The sequence below is a fragment of the Loxodonta africana genome, chromosome 10 (genome assembly GCF_030014295.1).
Source record: "Loxodonta africana isolate mLoxAfr1 chromosome 10, mLoxAfr1.hap2, whole genome shotgun sequence".
In the NCBI taxonomy this organism is placed as follows: domain Eukaryota; kingdom Metazoa; phylum Chordata; class Mammalia; order Proboscidea; family Elephantidae; genus Loxodonta; species Loxodonta africana.
In genome coordinates this window covers 93,435,443-93,462,518 of record NC_087351.1, presented here as the reverse complement: position 1 = coordinate 93,462,518, position 27,076 = coordinate 93,435,443, and the positions used below count along the sequence as shown (strand labels likewise).

Sequence of the window (27,076 nt, the reverse complement as noted above, 5' to 3'; positions counted from 1 at the left end):
TTATCTTTTGGTACTGTATCAGATAGTGTTTTGTTGCTATTCATAAGGTTTTCACTGGTCAGTTTTTTCAGAAGTAGATCACTAGGTCCTTCTTCCTAGTCTTTCTTAGTCTGGAAGATTCTCTGAAACCTGCCCACCGTGGGTGACATAGCTTCCAGCATTACAGCAGCATGCAGGCCACCTAAGTGGGGCAAACCGACAGATGAGTGGTGGGTAAATGTAGCTGGTTCTTAATCTATTATAAGCTTGCTGTGTTGAATTTGATTGCTAAAACTGAATTCAAATGAGAAAAGAATTGGTTCTAAAAGTCAGTTCCTGCTTTAGAAGGATGGTCATCATTTATTTTTAATGTTGTCATAGAATTTTAATGTGATAGTGTTAGCGTAATGCCACTTGGTGATGAATCTTCCTCAAGCACATATCTGATCATGTTATCCATTTGCTGAAAAACCTTTGAAAGCTTGGTACTCTCTCAACCATATTTCTCACCTTCCTTTCCAATATCTTTTTAGCCCACTTGGACTATCACTGTTCATAAACAACCATCCATAGCCAACTCTGCAACTCTTGCTCACGCTATTGTTGGTCATAAATGATTGTCTGTTTTCTGTCAGTGACCAAATATTTTTTTTTTCTTCACACTTTGGTTTGCCTGTTATCTGCCTATTTTAATCTTTCTCCCTGTCTGTGATATTGCTGATCAGAGTAGTTTCTCTTGAATTTACTAACTTAAATTCATCTGTTTCATCAGCTAACTTTGATCTCACTTTTCTCCTGGCCAATCATATTTCTGCATATCTGTATTTCTCATGCAGTATTTTCCTCAGTGTCCAGTTCAGTGTCTTGCACACAGAAGGAGTTAAGTTAGCTATGACTGGTTTTGTTTTAGCTTGAGTCAACCATATTTGAGATTTCCCTGTTTCAGATTCAGAAACTTTCCAGGAACATCTATGCATCAGAGAATGTGTAATTCTTATTCAGGATTTCTTCTTGGCTCTGGAAGGAACATACTAAGTTATTTATTTATTAAAGGGTTTGTTTGGCTAGTATCTAAGTCCATAGTATATTTAAGTGGAATCAATATGAGAATGAACATCAGAGACCTGGGGCTAGCCCTTTCTCTACCAAAATCTACCTACCTTTCTTTGGAGTAATTACCATATCTTCCTCTGCCTCTATTTCTTCATCTCTAAAGTGTGAGCGTTGAATCAACTTTATAACATTGTCTCTAGCCAGTAATACAAACTTCTCTTTGTTGTGTGCCTACTGTGTGCTAGTCATTCTTACTTTACTAGATAATGGTATGTAGATCCTCATTCTTCTGAGAGGTAGGTGTTACAGAGTCTGTTTTACTAATGAAGCTGCCTTGGTTCACAGACAGTAAACAGTTGCTCTAAGTTCACAGAGTGGCAGAGCTGGAATTGAACTCAAGTCTGTGCAATTTATGCTCTTTCTATGATATGTCATTGTTTCCTAGAGTCATTAAAGTCTCATTTACTCTTATAAGTTTCCGCAAAAAGTACACAAGTGCCATAGATGAAAATCTTATTTAAAAAATATATTCTTCAGAGTACCTTGGCTTCTTTGAGATTGATTTTCAGTTTTTGATATGTGTTTTCACCGAATTGCCCAATCTTCTGTGTTGGATGACTCTCAAGTATGAGTATAGGAGAAATTGTATTATGAAATTTTAGTTACATCAGTGAACAAATAGTCATTGTTGCCACCTACACTGTAGTCTACTTTATATCTGTGAACACCTCATGGAAAATGCTTTAAATGCAGGCTTAGGAATTCTTCACGAATATCAGAAATAAGAAGGAAGGTGGGTAGAAAGATTTTGCATGTTAGGCAGAGCAGATTTCTTTATTCTGTAAATTTTCACTATTATTCTTCTACCTTGTCCAAATTTTCCACTTCTCTAATGATAAATATCCTTTTGTAGTCAACATTCATAAAATTATAATCTTAGATGCGTGATAAGTGAAAGTTAGACTTTATGAAGGGCCCTATCCATACTACTGATTTCTTTTGTAGGATATCTTTTTTATTTTTTTTATCTTTATTTTAATGCCTTATTGTTATGAATAGGCTTTGTGTAATTTTCTTGGAATTTGAATACTACCATTGCAGCAGTTACAAAGGGAGATAATGGCAGCCAAAGCCAATCAATTTTTTAAAATTTTTATTGTGCTTTAAGTGAAAGTTTGCAAATCAAGTCAAAAACTCTCATACAAAAATTTATAAACATCTTGCTATATACTCCTAATTGCTCTCCCCCTTATGAGACAGCACATTCCTTCCCTCCACTGTCTCTTTTCATGTCCATTCGATCAGCTTCTGACCCTCTCTACCTTCTCATCTCCCCTTCAGACAGGAAATGCCAACATAGTCTCAAGTGTCTACTTGATCCAAGAAGCTCATTCTTCACCAGTATCATTTTCTATCCCATTTTCCAGTCCAATCCATGTCTGAAAAGTTGGCTTTGGAAATGGTTCCTGTTTTGGGCTAACAGAAGGTGTGGGGACCATGACCTCTGGAGTCCTTCTAGTCTCAGTCAGATCATTAAGTCTGGTCTTTTTACGAGAATTTGAGGTCTGCATCCCACTGTTCTCCTGCTCCTTCAGGGATTCTTTGTTGTGTTCCCTGTCTTGGCAGTCATCGGTTATAGCCATAGGAGAGGACTCTTAAAAGCTTGCACCTGATTTCCTTTGACTTTGCTCCATGTGTTTTTTTCCCTTTTCTGATTTTTTCTTTCTTTCTTTCTGTTTTGCTTTGTATCTTTTCACTGTAATAAATCTGAGCCAGGAGTGTGACTGTATGCTGAGTCCTATGAGTCCTTTTTAGTGAACCGCCAAGCTTGGGGGTTGCCTTAGGGAACCTCACACAACTATCCATCAATATTTTTTCCCTACATGCAAAAGGAAAGAGAAAACAAATGAAATTTAATTGTGTTAAGTTTTAGGTTTAGTTGGAGTTTTTTTTTTTTTTTCCAGAAAGAATTCTTGGTATAAAGGAGGTTTTTATGGTTTTGGATTGTTCATTTCTTTTACAGTGTTTATATAATGGGAAACAAATTATGAGCTTAATTAAGTGATATGAAATTTAACCAATCTGCTCTAGTGGCTGAGATAATTTCACACAATTTAAATGCAACAAGTTCTTCAGAGTAGAAGGTGCCTTCAGGAATGTATAATAGTAATAACAGAAATGAAAATCATTATAATGGAATAAATAAGAAAATTGCTTTTTATTTAGCAATTCGTATAGTATATCTGGAAAATGCTGATATTTCCTGTATGTACCTACCCTGAAAGCATTTATCCATGGGTTAATGACGTGTTTGTTCTTTCTATGTAAATGTGTATATTATGAATGCGTGTGTGTGTGTGGGTGTGTGTGTGTATGAAAGGATTCATTGATGAGAGTTCTATAGTATAATCCTTTGACCGAAGGGGAAGAAATGTTTATTAAAACTCAGTCTTCATGATTGGTTATTTGAGGAAGGTAAATCTAAAGAAAATATCAGAACAGTGGCTGAATAGGATCTGCTGAGGGAAGAATATAAGAAGTAATTCTTTGATGAATTTTAGCTGAAGCACAATACAGACTCAGCAACCCTATATGACAGAGTGAAAATGTCTGATATGGTTCCCTATGCTGTGGTCTCTACCAGAGCAGATCACCAGACATTTTCTCCCACAGAGCAGCTGGTGGGTTCTGGACTCCAGGGCAGCAACAACAAAAACAATACAGACTGGCAAAGCAGTAGCAACAGTTTCCAACTCAGGGCATTCAGAGATGGTGTTTATCCAGTTCAAATTCAAACCTGCCTTCCCATCAGTAGACAGAACCACAATTATTTACAATAAGAACTATACCCTTTTCTGTTAATTTATGCTCCTATATCCAGTCAATGGCGTGTTTTCAAATATTCTTTTAAGTGAATTATTGTGTGTAACATGTTAATAGGAAGGTCTGTCATTTTTAGATGTGAGAACAAAAGAGTTTATGTGCCTAAGCTCTGGGCTTGTATATATTAATCCTATGCTTATTCTAGTTTCGCTGTAATTACAGAAGGATAAATAATGCTCAATTTCTGTTGCTTTTTGTGTTCAAAAGAGTTACTGGAGAAATCGGAGGAATTTTGTACACTCTTGGGTCCATTATAAATTTGAGACTGTCTGACTAGTTCCTTAATTCTGTTTGTCAGCTTGTAAGCATTTATCTCTTTTTCGTTTCCTTTTTCCCTGCAGTGATTATTTTAGAACTTCTTACTAATTAAATGCACAATTCCACCTCCATTTCTGTCCTTGCTTAGCAGAGAGAGCCTTTACTGCCTTTTTAATGGAAGTATCTTTTAGTGATCAGCTGGGCATCAGATAAGTTCACTTATTTGACATGCTAAATTTAAGATGCCTGTGGGATTCCAGGAAACCCTGGTAGCATAGTGGTTAAGTGGTACGGCTGCTAACCAAAAGGTTGGCAGTTCGACTTCACAAGGCACTCCTTGGAAACTCTATGGGGCAGTTCTGCTCTGTCTTATAGGGTCGCTATTTGTCAGAATCGACTTAATGGCAATGAGTTTTGGCATTCCAAGTGTAGGAAGTCATAATGCAATTAGATATTTAAAGGCATGGAGTTGAGGAGATTGGTCTGGCCTCTGAATTAGAAATCACTTATATCTCTATTGACCTACACATATACTTACTACCAAGGATATTGTATAATGGGAGGATGCCTAATTTTGGAACCCTGGAGAGTTATCTATATTTTAGAGTTAAGTGGTAGAAGAAGAGACCCCAAAGGAGATCATGAAGGAACAGCGAGAAAAAGGAGGACTAGAGAAGAATGGCATTATGAAAGCCAAAGAAGAAAAGAGGCTTAACAATAAGAAGAATTAATTAACAACGTTACATGCTATAAGGAAACTAGGTGAGGAAAAATTTTTAAAGACTTCCCTGCATTTGGTTATGGGGACCTTTAGGGACGCTATTTCTATTGTGTGTTAGGAATAGAAACCAGATCCAGTGAACTGAGAAGTGAATTGGAAATAAGATTGTGGTGCACCAAGCATTGATTACACTTTTCAGGAGTGTGGCTTAGAAGGCAGAAGAATACAGGGTGTCGGTTAGAAGATAATGTAGGGTTGAGTAAGGCTTTGTTTTGTTTTTTAAATCATTATTTTTTAAGATGGGAGAAGTAGAGCAGAATGAGCCGCTAGGAAAAGAGATGATCAAGACATGGAAGAGTTGGTTGTTATAGTGAAGCCCTTGATGGTCATGAAAGGGAATAGCAAAGGTAGGCTTATTTGTCTAAGGAAGAAAAATTTCTTTTCCTCAGAGGTTAGAGGGGAGGACATAAGACTAGACATTGGTAAGTTTCCGGATGGCAAGAGTAGGAGAAGTTTGGGATGTCTCGCTTCATGACCTCAATTTTATTTCTTAAGGAAGAACTCTTATTACACACTAAAAGTGAGGGAAAAGATGTTAGGGTCACAGATGAGACATTTTGGGATGACCATTGTGTGAGCTGGTTAGAGGCATACAGAAGAATTTCTGGGCACCGAGGAGCTGGCACACAACGTCCAATCACATTAACTGATGCCCGTGTGTGATGTTCTTTACAGCACTCAGTAACCTGGTGTAGGAAATGGGAAATTTTTGAGTTTACCCAGAGTTGGTGGTTTTGCTATTCAAGTTCAGTGGATGAGCAATTTGAAAAAGGAGTTCGAGCTGTGCCAAGAGAGTGGTTAAAGTGAAAGATTTTGGAAGTTAGGTTAGACAGCCAAGGATTTAAAGCCAGCAAAAAGAGTGGCACCTTCAAAGAGAGACCCTCCCTGGCCACACTGTAGAAAATAGACTCCTTCAGGTAACTAACTCTTCATCACATTTTAGCACCTAACACTATCTACTGTTGTAATTTAGCTGTTGGCATGAATAGCTCCTCAGTTAGGTTGGTAGCTCCTTTGGTGTTGAACCATGTCTCAAAAATCTTTCTATAAACCATCCGCCTGGCACATAGTAGGTGTAACCACCCTCCCTGAGTATTTATTGGAAAAAAAAAATCAGCTCCTCCTCTCGTTTGTTGTAGAAATCATTCGAATACTGGTTGTTAATAAAATTGATTTCTAGCATAGTGGTAAAACTTTTAGAATAAGGGCAAAAGGATAAACCACGATCACTAGGGTTTTCTGATCTCATTTTAGAATTTTCCACACAAACAAGTGCACAGTTCTCAATTTACTATTTTGTTTGGGTGGATAAAGGAGTGACTCAGCTCTTCCAGGCTGCATTGAATTTAGCAAACTGAACAAATACAAACTTGTTGCTCTGAAAATGAAGCTTATTTTTGAAGCATTATTATGATTTTTTTTTTCTTTTGCCATAATATCAAAGCATGACTTTAATCATGGAGGAAAATTAAATTGAACCTTACTTGAGCCACAGATCAGATCTAATGGAATCTGGAACTGAAAATTCTACGGTCAGGGCCAGAGCAACTTGGTAAATGTTTCCAGTGTCTTCAGTTCTCAGTGTCTTAGTACAATGTAGATGATAATTATTGTTTATCCAGCTCACAGCATCATGCTAGCATGAGGTCATTCTTACTTGAACACACATCCTTTTCATTTCACCTTTGTTACCCAGGTATTTGGAAACTAAGGCTCAGAGGGACAGGTTATGGGTATGTTATGTAAGCACTTAATTTATTTGTCATTCCCTTCCACAGCTTTACAAGAGTGGCTTAATGTTAATGTTATAACATTCTTTTATGTGTTTTATTATAAAAGCAATGTCCTCTCATTTTTAATTTAACCATTTGGTGACCTAGTTATTTTCAGCTTTGAATTTTTTGTTGATACCATGTGTTTTCATTAATGGAAGCATGCTGAATCATTGAGTGTGTCTGAAGTTTTGGTAGATAATATGGCTTTTTTTTTTGCTCCCTCCCACAAGCCTACCCTAAGTATCAAGTGGTACATATGAAGTACCACTAATTATACCCCAGAGTCCCCACCAGGGTCTATTGGTACATATGTGTAACAAAGAAAGATTTTCAGAATCTCTATTCTTCCTACCCAAAATTCAAATACCTCATGCAATACCTTGTAAAAACATTAATTTATGGCACATGTCCATTTCTTCAGTTTCAAACAGTCATAAAGGCCCCTGCTTTGTGGCAGTAGCCACTGTCAATGGTACAGCAGCTCCCCAATAAACCCCAGAGGCTGAAAAAGCTCATGGCCACTCTATGTACCACCAGGCACGAAAGGGTTAAAAATAGACATTTTTTTCATTCTTCTCAAGTTAAAGTATATATTATTCAGAATGGATTTAGTGTAATTTCCAAAGGTATTATTCATTTTAAAGAGAGTTCAGGTTTTTTCTTGGTTAGAAAAATATTACAAATAATTTAAAATTAAGTTTATTTAAAAATCTATATTACTATGATTCATGTAAGCTAGAGCTAAGTACATCAGCTTATTATGTTGTTTTAGTTGGAAATAACCTAATCTGTAAACACTTTATTGGGAGCTTTTTAAATGGACTTCCAATATAGTGTTATCTATACTGATGCTTCTGTCCTTTACACTTATTTTATTGTTACTGATTTTTATTTTAATATAACAGAATTTTACGTGCTTCTGGAAAGTGAAATGTTAAATGTGATTGCTGGTAATTGTTCTAAGACACATTTTAAAACATTGACATTTCTTCAGTTGGACAAAAACTAGGTTCTTACCAAAGTAATGCACATTGTTTTTCTCATCAACAATGACTTCTACTTTAGTAACAGTCAATTGCAAACATAGATATTTTCTCTTTTTGGATAATAAAGTAGCCTAAAAAAAGATAACATTTCTACAAAAAATTATTCGCCACTAATGGGGTTATAAAATACACAGAAAAAGGCTCACGTTTTCTATATTAATTGCTAATGAGATTTAATATGGATTATTCCCATTCCCATGATGTTAAAGATTATTGTCTGATAACATGTTATTCAACTTTGGCAAGAATATGCTCCTAATATTTCACACACTTTATTTCTAGAACTTAACACGGGAATTGGAGAACAGGGAAAAGCAGCAACTGCAGATGTTGGATCGACTTAAGGAGATCCAGAATCACTTCGAGACATGTGAGACCGAGCGTAAGCGTGCTGACCTCCAGATCTCCGAGCTGACTCACCACGCGGAGGATGCGACCAAGCAGGCGGAGCGGTACCTCAGTGAGTTCCAGCAGTCAGAGGCCCTGAGAGAGGAGGCAGAGAAGAGGAGAGAAGAGCTGAAATTGAAAGCTCAGGAATCCATTAAGCAGTGGAAGCTTAAGTATAAGAAATTAGAGCGGGAGTTGGCGAAACAGTCTGAAACTCTTGATGAACTGACAGACAAGAATAATCAGGTATAAAAGTGAAATTCCTAAGGCATGGTCTTTGCTGTGACCAACCATTCACTCATCCATCCTTGAGTGCCGGTCTGTGTATATGATCTATTAATATGTCCTTGATAAAGGGTCTGTTTGTCTTGGCTATTTCAAGATAAAACTATTTATTTTTTTTAACTTTCTTAATAGCTTAACGTTCCATGGCTTTTCAGAGTTGGCCCTTAAAATAGATCACCACCAACACCATTTAGCTTTAAGTTCCCTAATTCAAATTGTTCTATAATATTAAATAAAAAAATCACCAAATGTTCCTTGACATCCCTTGCTCTTATAGTGGTTAGTTGCCATAGAGTCTGTCCTGACTTGTGGTGGCCCCATGTGTCTGGAATAGAATTGCTCCATAGAGTTTTTAAGGCTGTGACCTTTCAGAAACAGATTGCCAGACTGTCTCCTGAGGTACCTGTAGGTGAGTTTGAGCTGCCAACCTTTCGACTAGTAGTTGAGAGCTTAGCCGTTTAACATCCCTAACGTGTGTATTTTAAAATACTGTTTATTTGTACAATTTTACTTAAGTATTGGTTAGAAAGAAGCATTTAAAAATGCAGTAATTACTGCGGGTCCATTATCTGGCAGCAGCAACAGTAGATTTAGTTAAATGAGTGATACCGACAATTTAAATGACTGAATAGTGTTATTGGATCATAGTCCTCTTTAAGACTCTGCTTCTGTGCCCTTTTGATAGCAACTCAAAGCATTTTACTTATTCATGTATGCATTCCATGTTATCTATTCTCTTGTATAATCAGTTTCTCTAAATGGATTTTATGCTCCTATGCTGATTCTCAACTATATCCTGGGGTTGAATTAAACCCAGATGTTTATAAGATAATAAGCAGGGAAGTCATGATGGATTTTATCCGTGTTTAGTCTTGGTTTATCATTGATACTTTGTTATTTGTCACTTGCCAAGAACTCTGAATGTTTCAGAAGAACAGTCATTTGGATGAGTTGACTTTCTGTCAAAAGAAAACGAAATACAAGGCAATTGTATTTATAAAATCACTTGTCAGCACTTAAGAGTGACAGATGAGCTGTCATGGAAAAGATGTTTTACCTCTTCCATATGAATTTCTAGGAGCCCTGGTGACACAGTGGTTAAAGCACTGGGCTACTAACCAAAAGGTTGGCGGTTCGAACCCACCAGATGCTCTGAGAGAGAAAGATGTGCAGTCTGCTTCTGTAAAGATTACAGCCTTGGAATTCCTATGGGGTAGTTATCCTCTGTCCTATAGGGTCGCTGAGTCAAAACCAACTCAATGGCAGTGGTTTATATGAATTTCTCAGACATAGAGAAGATGAAGAAAGTGATCACTTTGCATTTACTGTGGAGTGCTTTTCATTTTAACTCATCTGACTCGTGCTGGGTGCTTGGTTGCACTGAGGTAAAGCCGTTCTAAAGCTTTCTGATTTTAATCTGACTTATTTGTTCTCAGGAAATTGCCCTACCTGTATTATTCTGTTTTCAGCCTGGTTTGGTTACTAGTTCGATGAACCCTAACTGTAAGGGAAGTAGCTAGAGAGAGGAGTGGTTGAGGAGGTTGATTGATTGAGAACCATCTGGGGATTTTACTAAATTAAAGGAAATTTAGAAGGGCCCATGTCATCAGACAGTATTCCACTCTATGGTGCTGAGAGTTTGCTGGATTGAGCTTTTTGGAATATTAAAAATTATTAAACAATCATTTCCCAGAATACTCCCGGTATAATTATTTTTATCACTTAGCACTGCTAATGAATGATAAGCAAAGAAGTGGTTTTAAAGTGATTGCCACAGTTAGGATAGTATCACAATTATCACAGCAGGCATTGTAGTTTCTCCTTTAAAACCCTTAAAAATTAATGGGGCATGTCTCAGAGCAACGGTTAATCAAGGAAGAAAGGGTGGGAAACATTTCATTACAAATCTAATGATGTAGAAATATATTGTAAATAATTTTGAAAAAAAGTATGTTTTTATATCTTACTGAATATACCTTTAAACTAAAAAGAAAACCAAACCCGTTGTTGTTGAGTTGATTCTGACTCATAGTGACCCTGCAGGGCAGAGTACAAGTGCCCCATCGGGTTTCTAAGGCTATAAATCTTTATGGAAGGTGACTACCACATCTTTCTCGTTTAGGTGCCTGGTGGGTTCGAACTGCTGAGCTTTTGGTTAGCGGCTGAGTGCTTTAACCACTGTGCCACCAGGGCTCCTTGAATACACCTTTAAGGAGTATTTAATTCTTAAATATTCACATTACCACCTTAAGGCATTAGGAATACAGTCTACCCCCTTTTTGTTTTTAGGAGTAATTATTTTCAAATAGTAACTGCAGCTTGTATTTGGAAATATATATTAAAAGAAAAATGATACCGATCCACAAATATAACATTGTGGTTTGTGGAATAAATTAATTGTTTAATAAGTAGCCTTGTTGAGCCATTTTATATGCTCAAATGATACAATCTTTGTATTTGCAAAACGATTCTGTTCCTAATGCCATTTCTCTTTTTTAAGCATAATTTATTTTCTTCTTTAAGATTTGCCACTTAAAAAAATACATTAGAAGGCAAAAGACATTTATTCCCTTTAAAATTGCTCTGATTCTTTTTTCTGCCTTATACATTTTGGAATCTTGGTAAGATTATTGTATATACAGTTGGCCCTCATTATCTATGGGTTCTGCATCCATGGATTTAACCAGCTGCAGATTGAAAATATTCAGGAAAAAAAAAACAAAAACAAAAAGTTCCTAAATTCAAAACTTGAATTTGTCGCCTTGAGCACTGCTGGGTGCATGCGAATGCAGCAATGTGTGGGCATCCCCCTGGGGCAGGCTCCCACAGAGGATCTGTCTCTCTCTAGCACTCTGGCTTTGAGCATCGTGGGCCTTGCATCTCGTTCGTTCACTACTTGTGTTGTGTGTACACTTTGTTTCTATGAAAAAACGGCAGTGAAGTGGTCAGAGCAGTCCCTCAAAGCCTAAGAGGAAGCATGAAGTGCCATCTGTCAATGAGAAAATAAAAATTTTAGACCTTTTGAAAAGTGCCCTGTCGCTTGCCGAAGTGGGCCACATAAGATAGGTGAGAATGAATGGAACATTCCCACATTCAAGCAGAAAGAAGCTGAAATTCATGGAAGTGTTAGTGCTGCCTCTACACTGGCAGAGGTGGTATCTCTGGTTCATGACAAACTGCTTGCAAAGACTAAGAAAGCGTTAAGTGTAAGCTTAACAACTGTTTACATAGTATTTACATTGTATTGGATATTATAAGTAAACTCAGTATAAAGTATACAGAGGATATGTGTAGGTTATATGGAAACACTATGCCATTTTATATAAAGGACTTGAGGATCTAAGTATTTTGGTATCTGAGGGGATCCTAGAACCAGTCCCCCATGGATACCAAGGGATGACTGTATATAATGTTTCAAAACTACATCATTACTGAAGGAGATGTAATATCAAATAAATAGCATATCATTGCAGAAAAAAACAAGATTGAATTGCTAACTTTCCTTAAAAGGCAGTGGCATAGATGTTTTCATCAGGGAATAAAGGAATACATATTGGGAGACCTAAAATACTGTTCATACAAATAATTTAGTCATAAATTATGATATTTTTGTCTATTGTTTTCTTTTTTAAAATAATTTTTATTGTGCTTTAAGTGAAAGTTTACAAATCAAGTCAGTCTCTCACATATAAACTTATATACACCTTACTACATACTCCCATTTACTCTCCCCCTGATGAGTCAGCCCGCTCCCTCATTCCAGTGTCTCCTTTCGTGACCATTTTGCAGTTTCTAACCCCCTCTACCCTCCCATCTCCCCTGCAGACAGGCGATGCCAACATAGTCTCAAGTGTCCCCCTGATGCAAGTAGCTCACTCCTCATCAGCATCTCTCTCCAACCCACTGTCCAGTCCAATCCATGTCTGACAAGTTGGTTTCGGGAATGGATCCTGTCCTGGGCCAACAGAAGATTTGGGGACCCTGACTGCCGGGGTTCTTCTAGTCTCAGTCAGACCATTAAGTCTGGTCTTTTTATGAAAATTTGGTGTCTGCATCCCACTGTTCTCCTGCTCCCTCAGGGGTTCTCTGTTGTGTTCCCTGTCAGGGCAGTCATCGGTTGTGGCCAGGCACCATCTAGTTCTTCTGGTCTCAGGATGATGTAGTCCCTAGTTCATGTAGCCCTTTCTTCTTTTTCTTTTAATGTAGGATCTTGAAGTCATTGGATTTATATGTGCTTTCAAAGTGACAAAGGAAAATATATGAACTTGGACTCTCATCATAGTGTATGCTTTTCTGAGTGTTTCTAATTTTTTTCATATTCTTTTTTAGCATGGATAATGGGAAAGCTTTCTAGGTTTTTTTTCTTTTTTTCCTTGCTGTCTTTCGCTTTCATGCTTGGTGAAGTAGAGGGTCAGCAAAAAAGAGGAAAACCCTTAACGAGATGGAATGATACAGTGGCTGCAGCAGTGGGCTCAAACATAGCAACAATTGTGTGGATGACACAGGACTGGGGGGTGTTTTGTTCTGTTGTACATAGGGTCACAATGAGTTGGGACCAACTTCACGGCACCTAACAACAACAACAGAGGGCTGATGTATTAGTATAATCCACCAATCTTTCTGTGTTTTCCTTTCCATGTAGAAAAATGGTGTTTTTAAAATTTCCCTATTTAACTTTTTTCTAATTAAAAAAACTGTGTATTCTTTGCAATCAGGCTTTTGAGGAGTTGGTTCCTATTCCTATAAGTGCCATGGTTTTAGATAGTTTTTATTCTTCTGGCTTCCTACAGCCATTTCAGTCCTGCTTTCTGTAGTCTTCCCTTGCAGCCCTTCTTCTTTGGAAGCTGGGTTTACCTAATCATAAATTTTCTTCTTAATCTTGTTCCTGATCACTACTTATTTTTCCATTATGCCTCTGCATTTCTTCAGGGTTTTGGCACCTGACTCCCCCTTGACATGTATCATGTATCTTGCCATCATCCTTGTTGACCTCATTGTTCAAGTCAGCAAGATATTGAACTCCATTATCCTTATACTTCAGTAATTTCCTATTTCACAGTGACCTCCAAGTCACTGTATTTCAGCAACTGATTTGTGTGGTTAATATTTGTTGTCATCTGTAATTGTTCTATGTTCAGATCTTCAGTTCCAAAATCCCAGTCTCTGCTTTTTCACAGTTCTTTTATTTCCTTGCTTTTTTTTTTTTTTAACCATTAACACCTGGTTTTGATTTTTCTGCATTCCTCTGGTTGATCTGCCATTTCCTGAACTTAGGTTTTTTTTCCTCCAGTTTAGATTGGACTTCATAAGAAGCTTTTTTGATGATATGCTCACCAACATCTTCAATTTCTTCCTCCTGCCTCACACATTTTAGTCATCTTCAATCTAGAATCAACCTAAATCTCTGCTTTTTTCACTCTTGCTACTGAATGATACCAGCAAATTTTTATAGATGTATCAACTAGCTCTTGTAGGTATCATGGTTACCTGCTTCTACCCCCCTTTCAATAACTAATATAAACCAATTGTTCCTAGGCACACGACCCAGTCCTGAATGAGGAATGAAGTATGAAGTCTGTTGGGGAGCTTCTGGTAAACGTTTAGCTTACTCAAAAATGATACATAAGAAGAGAGATTTTCTTCTGGATATGGTTGTTTTTGGCTTTTATGCCTGGAGTAGCTGAAGCTTTCTTACTTCCACCTTGAGGATGAAGCTATACACAGAGGAGGTATTGCTGAGAGAGTTGCAGAGAAGTGGAGCTAGAGCCTTGACATACTACATCTGGAGCCATTCTGCTTAGAGTGATAAGTGTCCTTGTGGTTTAAGACCATTTGCATCTACATTTTCTCTTACTCTCAGCTTGAAGACATTGATATGAAATTTAAATTTTAGGAGTGAGGAGCTATAAATAAAAAAATCCTAAACTGTAGGATTGACTTAGTGGTGGCAGGGGGTGGGGGACGGTGGGGTGGGAATGGGTCAAGGAGGATAATACTATTCAAATGGGATAGTTGTTCAATCTTCATGTGTACTTGGAAGTATTTGGTTAAACCATCAGAAGTTGTACCTTGGGTAATTGATGCTGTATCTCAGAGTATGGTATTAAGTAACTGGTAGAAAAACTTAAGGTTGTTGGAGTATGCTGCTGTCTCCTTATTTTAGCCTTCAGAAAAATCCTACAAAAGAAGTTTAGATTGAAGCTCCTCTGTCTAAAAGCAGAGAGGAAGAATTATTTTGTATGAGGGGGTCTGAGGTCTTCCATCTGCAATCCAAGTTAACTGAGTCTGTGTCCAATAATTTGGAGTATTTTAGGATTGGAAAAGCAAAATTATCTATCTTAAACTGAAGTTAGTTCAAGCAGGAGGGGGAGGTGGGACACTTAGTGGAAATAAAAATGAGGTCAAATAGAAGCAAGATTTTTCAGTCCCCTTTCCATTAGTTCTAGTTAAGCATTCCTGGTCAGATACCAAAAAACCAAACCCTTTGCCGTTGAGTTTGTTCTGACTCATAGCAAACCTATAGGACAGAGTAGAACTGGCCCATAGAGTTTCCAAGGAGTGCCTGGTGGATTCTAACTGCTGACCCTTTGGTTAGCAGCTGTAGCACTTAGCCACTATGCCACCAGGGTTTACCTGGGCAGATAAAGGGAACCCAATTCCACTGTTGCGAAAAGCCTCAAGAAAGAAGCTATTGAACTGAAGTAAAAACAAAACAAGGCAAAACAACAAAAAAAACCAAAAACCAAACCAGTTGCTGTAGAGTCAATTCTGAGCACATAGACAGAGAAGAACTGCCCCATAGAGTTTCCAAGGCTGTCATCTTTATGGACATAGATTGCCACATCTTTCTTCAGCAGAGTGGCTGGGGGATTCGAACTGGTGACCTTTTGGTTAGCAGCTGAACACCTGACCACTGCGCGAGGGCCCCTGGGAATGGCCAAGTTGCTTAGGGGTGGTTAGAGACTGACATTGTGAAACTCAGAGACAATGTCTAGACAAAGTCTTGGGCTGTGGCTACTAGCTAAATAACTAATCAGAAACAAATAGTTTTCAAAACTATCCACCTTCTCCTCACTTACCGATTATCTCGTTAATTAACATTCCACATTTACAATAGTAACAAAAATCTACTATTTTGCACATTAACAATGTATATTTGGCAATAACAAATGCCAAAGTGCAAGGCGAGAGTGACGCTGGCTGTGATGGTTAAGGTGATATGTCAACTTGGCTAGGCCATGCTTCTCAATAGTTCAGCAGTTATCTAATGATGTATTAGGCAGTTAATGCAGTGAAGTAGTCATCTTCCACTTTGTGATCAGATGTGGTCACCCTCCATTTTTACACAATGCTGATTTTGCATAAGGACTTGGTCTTGGGAACCTAACCATGTCAATAAACAGGGAGAGTGTATTGCCAAAGAAGTTCCAAACTTGACCAACATAGTTTGTGACTGGCTACTCCTAAGGCTGTGGCTTTGTTGTGAATTGATGTGATACCTGGGACACCGAAGGGGGAGCAAAGCATGGAGAATTGCAGAGTTGCAAGAGCCTAAGCTTCAAAGGATCTTCTTGAGCCACCCCATCTTTATGGGAGAAAAATAAATATCCTTGCTTTTTAAGCCAATTTCAAGGAGACATTATAATCTTTTTATAGTTACAGGCATTTACCAGATAGAGCTTTGTCATGAAAACATGATTTTTTATCTTCAGGGTGACCTGCCAATTTCTTAGCTCATGGCTGGGGAGCCATGTTATCTGTTCCAAACATTAATCACTATATGTAAACTACCTCCCCTCACTCTGAGGCCCTTCCCATGATATCTTTACAATTGAGAATCCATAAAACTTGAGTTCTTTCAGTTTCTTCTCTATTGTGGCAGGCAGAATGGTCCACCAAAGATATCTTACCCCAATTCCAGAAACCTGTGCATATGATGAGATATCACTCCCATGATTACATTGTTATATAGCACAGTTGACCTGAAGGTACAGAGATTATCCAATTAGACTTAATCATAGCTCTTAAGAAATAGAGACTTTTTTCTGGCCGATGGGAGGAGGGTAAGTCAGAGAGATTCAAAGGACATGTTGTTGCTGGCTTTATAGATGGAAGGATCTGTGAGGCAAAGGTGGCCTCTAGAAGCTGAGAACGACCCCTGGCCAACAGCCAGCAAGAAAATGAGGACGAGAGTCCTACAAGTACATGAAACTGAATTCTGCCAAACCTGAGTTTGAGCTTAGAAGTGTATTCTGTACCGAAGCCTCCAGAGAAGAGCCCAGGCCAGCCAACACCTTGATTACAGCCTTACAAGACCCTAAGCTGAGTACCTCAACTGTACTTCTGACCTATGAAAAAATGAGATAATAAATGGATGTTGTTTTAAACCACTAAGTTTGTGGTAATACACATCAATAGAAAAAGAATACATGAACCTGAGGCTTGTCTATATTTCTAGCTAATTTTCTTGCCTTTCTTACTTGTTTAGATATACAAATAGCTTTATTTCTTTTCAAAGTTAACTCATTCATCTACGTTCCAGTCATTCCACTCCAGGAACTTGCTTCACCAGTTACTATCTCTTTCATAGTTTCAGTCACTGCCTTGCATTAATACCTCCCTGAGACCTGGTTCCACCTTGAACTTAAATCTCACTCCTATTCTTTGTTTCCCTTTTCCCACTAATCTTTATCACAATCCTGTGAAATAGACATTATTATTGTCTCTGTTTTACAGATGAAGAAACTGAAGCATAGCAAAGATAATTTCCTTAAGGCCATAGAAATACTAAATGGCTGGACTGAGAATCAAATTAAGTTCTTTCTGTTTTCAGAGCCAACTGCTTAATCACTTCATTTTATATTTTTTATTTTTGTGGCCCCATTATGTTCTTTCACCCTATCAGAACTGAGATCGATTTGAATAAACTCTTTATGTATTAAATTCATTTTGAGATACTGAGTTGTGGCAAATTATTTTACACTGAAGTATATATTGAACTGCAAAGCTCACAATTATTTCCATTTTAACTCATTATTTCTAATTCCGAAATGAGAAATTTGTTTTTCCTCCAGTTCAAGCCATGATGGGCATTGGTAAGATTGACCTTGGTACCAGTGTTGTTGTGAACCAAAAAAAAGAGCAACCTTAATTCCCTTGGCTGCCTGGTTTTTTCATTTGCATTGGTTGGGTGGTGAGCATTAGCGACCAGAGAGTTAGTTCTTGGCTTCTGTCCCTCAGTATATATCTTAACCCTCTGTAGAGGTGGCCAGAGGGTGATGGAGGTCTGGTGCCTTGAATTTTTCCTTGAGTTCCTTCCAAACCTCTTCTAATTTTAAATTAATATCATTTCTACTTTTCTGGGAACTTCAAGACTCCAAGTTACGTACCGATGTGTACCTTATCACTACGGATATTATTTTATTAATAATGACTGATTGTACTGTAACCTTTCTTGGATTGTGCTTATATGCTTCTCTATATTATTTTTCATCTCTGTTTTGAAGTTTCTTCTTTTTAAAAGTGTATCATTAGAGCATAAATTGTTTTTATTTTAGGTAACACTGTATTTTTTCAGGAGCCCTGGTGGCACAGTGATTAAGAGCTCGGCTGCTGGCCAAAAAGTCAGCAGTTCAAATCCACCAGCCACTCCTTGGAAACCCTATGGGGCAGTTCTACTCTGTCCTATATAGTCCCTGTGAGTTGGAATCAACTCAATGGCAATGGGCTTGTTTTTTTTTTTTTTGGTTTAAAAAAATTTTTTATTTTTATTTTTTATTTCAACCTTGTTATCTTCATAATAGGAGTCATTTTTTTGGCCCTTCCTTTTGTTCAATTTTATCTTATATTTAAAAAATTATTTAAGATTATGTGTCGATATAAAATAAATTTCGGTGAAGAAAAAATCCAAAACCAGTGTGCTCCTTTGGGCCTTGTAGTTTCAAGGTAATTGTATATTTTTCCTCATTTTCAAACCTAAGGAAAATTCTTCATTAAAAAATATGAAAAGTATAAAGCATTATTTGATACATTTTTCTTCTCCTTATGGATTAAGCCTTTTTTCTTACCTAGGAGAGTCTATGGTGTATTTCACAGTAATTTCTTTTCTTCTTTTTGTTCTTACCCTGATAGATTCTGAAAGAAAGGGATGAATCGAAAAGCCAGCTTTTTGCGGCATTACAGCAAATAGACAGTCTTCGAAAGGAATTGAACGATGTCTTAAGCAAGCGTGCCCTTCAGGAAGAGGAGCTTGACTGTAAGGAGAAGAAGCTAAATGATGTTAAGTCTCATCAAGCAGACCTTGAACAAGAAGTCAGGGATTCCCTGGATACCATACATAGGCTAGAAAGTGAATTGAAAAAGCAGAGTAAGCTTCAGAGCCAGCTGAAAGCTGAGAAAACTCACCTGGAGGAAGAAAATGCAGCTCTAAAGAAGAGCCAGGCTGAGGATAAAGCTAAACTTCTAGAGATGCAAGAGTCTGTCAAGGACTTGAGTGCCATCCGGGCAGATCTTGCTAACAAATTGGCCGAGGAAGAGAGAGCCAAGAAAGAGGTGCTGAAGGACCTTTCTGACCTCAAGACCCATGAGAAATCCAGGGAGGACGAAACAGCTACAATCATCAAGCAGTTAAAGCTAGAGCGAGACGTTCACCAGAGGGAGCTGAAAGATCTTACATCGTCATTGCAGAGCGTGAAAATGAAACACGAACAAAATATCCAGGAGCTGATGAAGCACTTTAAGAAAGAAAAGAGTGAGGCTGAGAATCATATTAGGACCCTGAAGGTACCCACGTTGAATTATCCTGATGATACTGGAGGAATTTTTCTGGTGGCTCATGAAGTTAATAAAGCATAAACGTTTAGAGATCTTTCTGTATTCCCAAGCACTGAAGGGAAGATAAAACTAACAGTAAAGAGGCTTATTCATGCCTGTTCGGCCAGGTCGAAATGAGTTATAGCAGCCACCTGGGAGCACCTATTTCAGAGCACTGAAGCCCTTTAAAAAGAACATTTAGCAATTTTGGGAGTTCAGGAAAGGCAGAGGTGGCAGTAAGTTGTGGACCTGAAACGTGCCCGCATTCAACATTTATGACCTCCTAAAGGCAAAGACTTGTCAAGGCCACAGAAGCCTAACCACGGTCCTTATCAGTATGGTAACTAAGGTGGATCAGCTTATGGGCTGTGTAAACACAAGGTTTTTGAGGTTTTAACCCTTCTTTTCCAAATCAAAGTTGCTTGAGTAAATGCCTAATTGAGATTTTCCATTTGGGGAAGTGTTTCTAAGGTCTTTTTTTCTAAGGTCTAATGGTATTTACCACAAATGGTATTGGCATTATTACCATGCAGGAGAATCATTTCATAACATGAATCTCAGGAGCGTGATACATCTGTCCCTTTTTCTGCTTTATTTTTTCTCCATAGCCCTTTTCATCACATGGTATAGATTCCATATTATTTATTTTTTATCTCCCTACATTAAAATGAAAGTTCCACGAGGACTGGGATTTGAATCGGTTTTATTTACAGGTGCATCCCCAGTACCTACAACAGTTTCTGGAACACTGTAAATATCTGTTGAATAGACAGATGAATGGATTGATCTTCAAAGGTTAATCATAATTGTTTTAAAATTTTTTTAATTCCTTGAAAATCAGCAACTACCTTAAAAATGTTTGTGATAGAAGTTGAAGTCAAATTATGTTGAAATAGCTGACATTTGTAGAGTGCTTTCAACTATATCATGAATCCTTCCCCAGTCCCATATAATCTTCAGTTCATAGTAGTTTTGGGATCACCAGTTGGGGTGGGTAGGGCAGGGCAGAATGGAGGCCAGAAGAATAAGTAAGAGACCTTTACTATATTTCCTTGAACCTAATTCACACATCAGTGTATTACTAAGAGAAAAAATATTCCTATGAAACCATGACATGCTATCAATTGTAAGGTAACATCCCAAGTCAGGAATGGTAAAATAGGAAAAATATGCATCTTAATATTGATGAAATATGACATAATAGTCCTTGAGAGTTGATGAGGATGTAATCAAAAATAAAATCAGGGTTATGGAGAAGTTGATCTTATATAAAATAAAATATATATTACTTTTTGACTGATTGGTGTGGCAATAATAATAATACTAGGAAACATGTTTTTAGCCCTTTGTGTTGGTCACTGATCAGGACTTTACATGTGTTACTCATTTAGCATTCACATCATTAGCGCAGATTGTATAATATTATTTTTTTTTCCTGATGGTGAAACCGAGACTCAGGAGATTAAGTAACTTGGCCAAGGTCTTAATAGCTGGGGAGTAGTAGAGGTAGGATTTGAATCCAGGTAGTCAAGTGCCTGTGTTCTTAATTACTTTGCTGTGCTGGACAGAGTGTAGAATCAAGGATTACTAGGTAATGACTTGGGTAAGTACGTGGATAATGAGACTATGTGCCAAGATAAAGAATATAGGCAGGAGAACAGATTTGGAGAGAACAATGCCAAATCCAACCTTTTCATGTTGAGTATGTGCGAACAACAGTAAGCTTAAGGATGAAAAATCTAAGTAGAACCGTTTGGTACATAATGGGTCAGGAGTTGAGGGAGAAACTGAAATTAGAGTGAAATATTTGGAAGCTAGTTACCTATAGGTGATAGTTGAAATCACAGGATTTAGATGAGATCATCCAGGAAGAAAGAGAGGGCAGAGGATAAAACGCCAGGACACCAGCGGTTCCAGCAAATAAGAATATAGAACCATACAAGAGGCAGGAGGAGAGCCTCCCCGCCCCACCCCACTTCCTCCTGGTGCCTCTTTCCACCCCCGACTTCTCTCCTTTAACCTTCAGATAGGACCATATTTCCCTTTCTCAAACGCATCTGAATGTGCCACTTCCTGCTCAGAAATCTGGATTGATTGTTTACCGCCTCTGGAATGAGGTCTCCACTCTAACCCAGCCCTTCTCGAGATGGCCTTATTTACTGCCTTTTATGCTTCCCAACATTCCTCATACACGTGTACAACCACTCCCCGAATTTTTCACTACGTGTTTTCCATCTGTATATGACCCTTTCCTCCAGTCTGCAGGAAGAAACATTCTGCCTAGCCCATCAAAGCTCAATTAATTTTTTACATCTTTTACGAATCCTGAGGTTGGAATACATCTTAACTGAGGTTGTTATAAATCCTTCCATCCTCTGTATTTTCATTGACCTTGGTTAGTATTTCTAGTATAGCACATTTAGGCTGCCTTGTATTATGGTTAGGAGTCCCTGGGCAGTGTAAATGGTTAATGTGCTTGGCTGCTAACTGTAAGTTTGGAGGTTGGAGTCCATCCAGAATCACCTTGGAAGAAAGGCCTGGGGATCTACTTCCAAAATATTAACCATCGAAAACTATGGAGTGCAGTTCTACTCTGACACACATGGAGTTACCATAAGTTGGAACTGACTTGACAGCAACTACGTTTTTTAAATTTTTATTTATTTTTGTATTATGGTTTGGTGTGTGTTCATGTCTCCAGAATGGCAGGTGTCAGGTCTTAGCCGTCTTTTAGTCCTCTTATGGTGTATAGAATAATTTCCTGTATTTACAGAAGATATCCAATGAATGTTGGGTTGAAATGTTTAAAAAGCCAGAAATCAGAGGATTTGTTTTTTCACTTTTTCTGTGATCTCTCTGGTTTGGATCTCTCCATGTAATATGGGAAAATTGATTGTCCCCATCCGTTTTTTAAAGGAATTACTATTCAGTATAATGAGATAAAAGAGCTTCATGAAATTACCTGCGTGTAAAGAATTATAAATATTCTATAAATATTCTGAAAGGTTTAGATTTTTTCCCCTAATTCGGAAAACCGGTGTCCATGAGGGATGTTGCAGATACTCTTTAATACGACACAGAAGCAGCAGGGGAGCTAAAAAGAGAACCAGAGATTGTGAGAGTCCAGCAGTTTCCTTGCAAGTGAGCTTAAACCGAATGAGTTACTCATAAGGAACAACCCCAACCTCATGCTATTCTATACTTTTTATTTATATTTATTAAAAGGATTTGACAACAGTGGTCATCACAGGAGATTGTTATTGTTGTTAGGTGCTGTCTAGTTGGTTCCAACTCATAGCGATTCTACGTACAGCAGAACGAAACACTGCCTCATTCTACACCATGTTCACAATCATTGCTATGCTTGAGCCCATTGTTGCAGCCTCTGTGTCAATCCATCTCATCAAGGGTCTTCCTCTTTTTCACTGACACTCTGCTTTACCAAGTATGTTGTCCTTCTGCAGGGACTGGTCCCTCCTGATAACATGTCCCAAGTACATGAGATGAAGTCTAGCCATCCTCACTTCCAAGGAGCACTCTGGCTTTATTTCTTCCAAGACGGGAGATTAGAATGCTGAATTATGCACAATAGGGCTTTGAACAAGTAGCTGTATAGCTCTATAAGTATTTCTGTGGTTTTTTTAGCCTTGTCTTAGTTTATTACTTTTTCTGAGTCTAATAAGCTCTGGTATGTTGCCATATTTTTTTTCCTCTGGAAAGATCAGCTATATTTTTACCCTATCTAGAAGTACCCATTTAATACTTATTTTTAAAATTAACTGTAAAGTATTTTTATGAAATACTCTAGCTATTAATATTTGCAGAATATTTGGTTATTGATCATCTCTTCATATTTTCAACAAAATCATTTTGTAGCATCATTTGTTTGGCATGAAAAGACCCCGGAATGGAGTTCTGTCCTTTTGCCACCTACTGACCATGTGATCTTAGACAAGTTACTTAACCTTTTTTGGACCTTATCAATAAAATGGCAGTAGTAATGTTTTTCTCTGTCAGGGTTGTTGTGAAAATGACATAGCTTTTGAATTCTCAAGTGATATGAAAACATAATAATAAAAACTACAACAATTTGTAAGTTCTTAAACTCAAGCAGGCATACAAATGCTGGTAAACATTTAACAACCAGCTCTTTAGGGGAAAAACCCTGCTTGGTAGCATCTGCCATTTTCAGGGTGTAAATAATCACATCATGACTGATTTCAAGCTGTCAATGAGACATCATTGCACTGGGGAGGAGTTGGGAGGAGATGAGCACAATTGGCTCATGCCAGTCTCCTGAGCCAGCCTGAGCACGCTATTGACCTTAGGAGGAGACCTAGGCTTTTTACAAGACATAAAGAAAACACATTCTACTGAAACTTAAAATTGTAATTGGGCAATGTTCCTAATGAGAGACTTTATCTTGTGAATTTATGTTTGGGTTGTAAATACAGGATTGCTCATTAAAAAATCAATTCCTTTGTTAATTCGAAGTGGCATCAAGTCTTAGATGACTTTTGTGCAGTGAATAAAATATAGATTTTTGTCTAAAACTCACAAAACTTCTTTCTCTCAGGAGATTGCTTCCGGTGATTGTATTCCTACTTAACTGATTAAATGTACATAATAAATTTATAACATTGGTATAAATAAATTTATAACAAAGAAATATATGTACAGATATATTTTAGGCATTAAAACATGTATTTTAGACAGATTATATACGTAATTGCAATTAACATTGCAGGTTACACCCATATGGTTTTTAAAACCATATGGTATATGTACCTTTTGAGGATCAGTGGAGTGGAGTTGTTGAAAGCATGGACCTGTGAGCCAGATTTCTTGGGCTCAAATCCTGTCTCTGCATTCAGCTACTACATAAAACCCATCACAGTCGAGTCAAATTCGGACTGATAGCAACCTAATAGGACGGAGTGGAATTGCTCCATGTATGAGAGGAACATACTCCTTAGAACAATCAATCACATGAGATCAAAAGGGCAACTTTGGACCAAAAGCAAAGTTGAGAAGGCAGGAAGGGGTAGAATATCAGAATGAAAGGAAACTGGGAACCTAGGACGGAAATGGGAGTGCTGACGCATTACAGGGAATGAAACCAATGTCATGGAATACTTTATGTACAAACTTTCAAATGGGAGCAATTCCCCACCTACCCACTATATACCCTTGGGTAAATTACTAACTTCTCTGTGCTTCAGTTTCAAAGCGGGAAACGGTAATAGTACCTACCTTGTCAGGTTGTTGTGAGGATGAAATTAGGAAAAAACAGTGTTCAAAAAGGTCTTAAAATAGTGCCTGACCTGGCATACTGAAAGTTTATGTTGTTAATGATATTTTGAAATTCTGTAACTTCACATACCTAGGAAATCTTTCTTGAATCCCATATACCAAATAGATTATTCCTAATTTTTTTTTTTAAGCTGATTCTGGCTATATTGCAAATAAAGATAAAAAAGAACAGGTACTTTATTATGCAGTTGGTGTTGAAATAATCACACTTAAGCTCTTTTTCATATTAGGTTATTTGTAATGTTTTGACTGCTACAGGTTATAATCCTTTTAGCCCCACAAAGATGGTATAATTAATTATGTTAACCAGAAAGTACACAGTTCTTTCACAATGACCAGGAGATAGGTAAAATGTTAAGCTCATTTTATAGATGAGAAAATTGATCAGTCAGCACTATCATCTCATAGTATTTCCTTCTTGGGATGCTTCCCTAATAACTCCTTCCATTCTCAAGCCAAATTGGTGTCCCTTTGTGGGTTGGCAAAATACCCAGCTTTCACCTTTATTAAGCACTTTTCACTTTTTCACATGTTGTAGAAATTCGTTGTTGCATCTTCAGCACCTAGTACAGTACCTATCAGTAAATGCTCAATAAATGCTGTTGAATGATTGAATAAATGCAAAAAACATTTCCTTTGGGTGTATTTTAATGTTTGTATACGAATGTTTAAACCAAAAACCAAACCCGTTGCCGTCTAGTCGATTCTGACTCATAGCAACCCTATAGGACAGAGTAGAACTGCCCCATAGGGCTTCCAAGGAGCGCCTGGTAGATTTGAACTGTTGACCTTTTGGTTAGCAGCCATAGCACTTAACTACTACCCCACCAGGGTTTCCTATAAATGTTTAGAAAAAGCAAAATCTTTAAGTATTTTTCCCATTGATACAATGTGTAATTTGTTTGGTATATAATTTGGCTGTGGCCAGTGGACTTTTTTTGTTCTCTTTCTCTCTTTTTTCAGGCAGAAAGCTTAGAAGATAAGAATACAGCTAAAGTCCATCTCTGGCAGCTGGAGAAGTTGAAATCACAGTGTGACAGGCTGACACAAGAATTAGCCCAGAATGAGGAGGAGAACAAAAAACTGAAGCTAAAGTATCAGTGTTTGAAGGAACAACTAGAAGAAAAGGTAAATATATGAATGGATTCTAATTTAAAAGACTTAATTGAATTTCTTCTATTTCTCCTAGAACATACTTGATGTGTTAATAAATGATAACTGTAGTCCTTTGTAGGAAACTTGTGACAATGGGAAAAATTACAGTTTATTAGAATGCTGCACTTTTTTTTTTCTTTTTATTGTACTTTAGATGAAGGTTTCTAGGAACAAACTAGTTTCTCATCAAACATTACACACATTCTTGTATGACGTTGGTTAACAACCCTGTGACATGTCAGTACTCTCCCCTCTTAACCCTAGGTTCCCTGTTACCAGCTTTCCTGTTCCCCCCTACCTTCCAGTCCCTTTCCCAGGGCTGGTGTGCCCCTTTAGTCTTGTTTTGTTCCGTGGGCCTGTTTCAGTCTTTGACTGAAGGGTGAACCTCAGGAGTGACCTCATTATATTTAAGCCTTTGATTCATTTTGAGTTAGTTTTTGTATATAGTGTGAGGTATGGGTCCTGTTTAATTTTTTTGCAGATGGGCATCCCGTTTTGCCAGCACAATTTGTTAAAAACACTGTCTTTTCCCTATTTGATGGGCTTTGGGACCTTCTCGAAGATCAGGTGACCATGCTGCTATTAGGTGCCGTCGAGTCAGTTCTGACTCATAGCGACCCCATGCACAACAGAAAAAAACACTGCCCGGTCCTGCCCCATCCTTAGGATCGTTGCTATGCTTGAGCTCATTGTTGCAGCCACTGTGTCAATCCATCTCGTTGAGGGTCTTCCTCTTTTCTGCTGACTCTGTACCTTACCGAGCATGATGTCCTTCTCTAGGGACTGATCTCTCCTGACAGTATGTCCAGAGCATGTAAGACACAGTCTCGCCATCCTTGCTTCTAAGGAGCATCCTGGCTGTACTTCTTCCAAGACAGATTTGTTCATTCTTTTGGCGGCCCATGGTATATTCGATTTTCTCCACCAACACCATAATTCAAAGGCGTCAATTCTTCTTCGGTCTTCCTTATTCATTGTCCAGCTTTCACAGGATGCAATTGAAAATACCATGGCCTGGATCAGGCGCACCTTAGTCTTCAAGGTGACATCTTTGGTTTTCAACACTTCAAAGAGGTCTTTTGCAGCAGATTTGCTCAATGCAATGAGTCTTTTGATTTCTTGACTGCTGCTTCCATGGGTGTTGATTGTGGATTCAAGTAAAATGAAATCCTTTCAGTTCAGTAATGAGTTTTATGTGTGTTTTCCTTGATTTGTTTGAGGATCCTGTATATGTCTTTTGGATTCCTTATCAGGTATTTCTATTACCATTTCTTTTTCAGGAAGATTTTCTGCCCTTTTATTTTGCTGACTTGTTTGAGCCATCTTATCCTGTTTCTTCATAGAATTTG

At 37.8% G+C, this 27,076-nt stretch overlaps 1 protein-coding gene across 24 annotated transcripts in view; it reads left to right on the top strand.

Moving 5' to 3' along the window:
• The window catches only part of CEP128 (centrosomal protein 128), a 554,311-nt gene that overhangs the window by 173,290 nt on the left and 353,945 nt on the right, over window positions 1-27,076 (top strand). For 22 of the 24 annotated variants that reach the window (XR_010323199.1, XR_010323198.1, XM_023546439.2 and 19 more), the window contains 3 exons: window positions 8,058-8,408; window positions 18,579-19,229; window positions 25,536-25,700. Coding sequence is in view for 22 of the 24 variants with exons in the window: in XM_023546439.2 (XP_023402207.1) it covers window positions 8,058-8,408; window positions 18,579-19,229; window positions 25,536-25,700 (1,167 nt within the window). In the remaining 2 variants the exon portion in view is untranslated. The remainder of the gene's footprint in view (window positions 1-8,057; window positions 8,409-18,578; window positions 19,230-25,535; window positions 25,701-27,076) is intronic. The other 2 variants (XM_064292816.1, XM_023546450.2) reach the window with 2 other exon arrangements.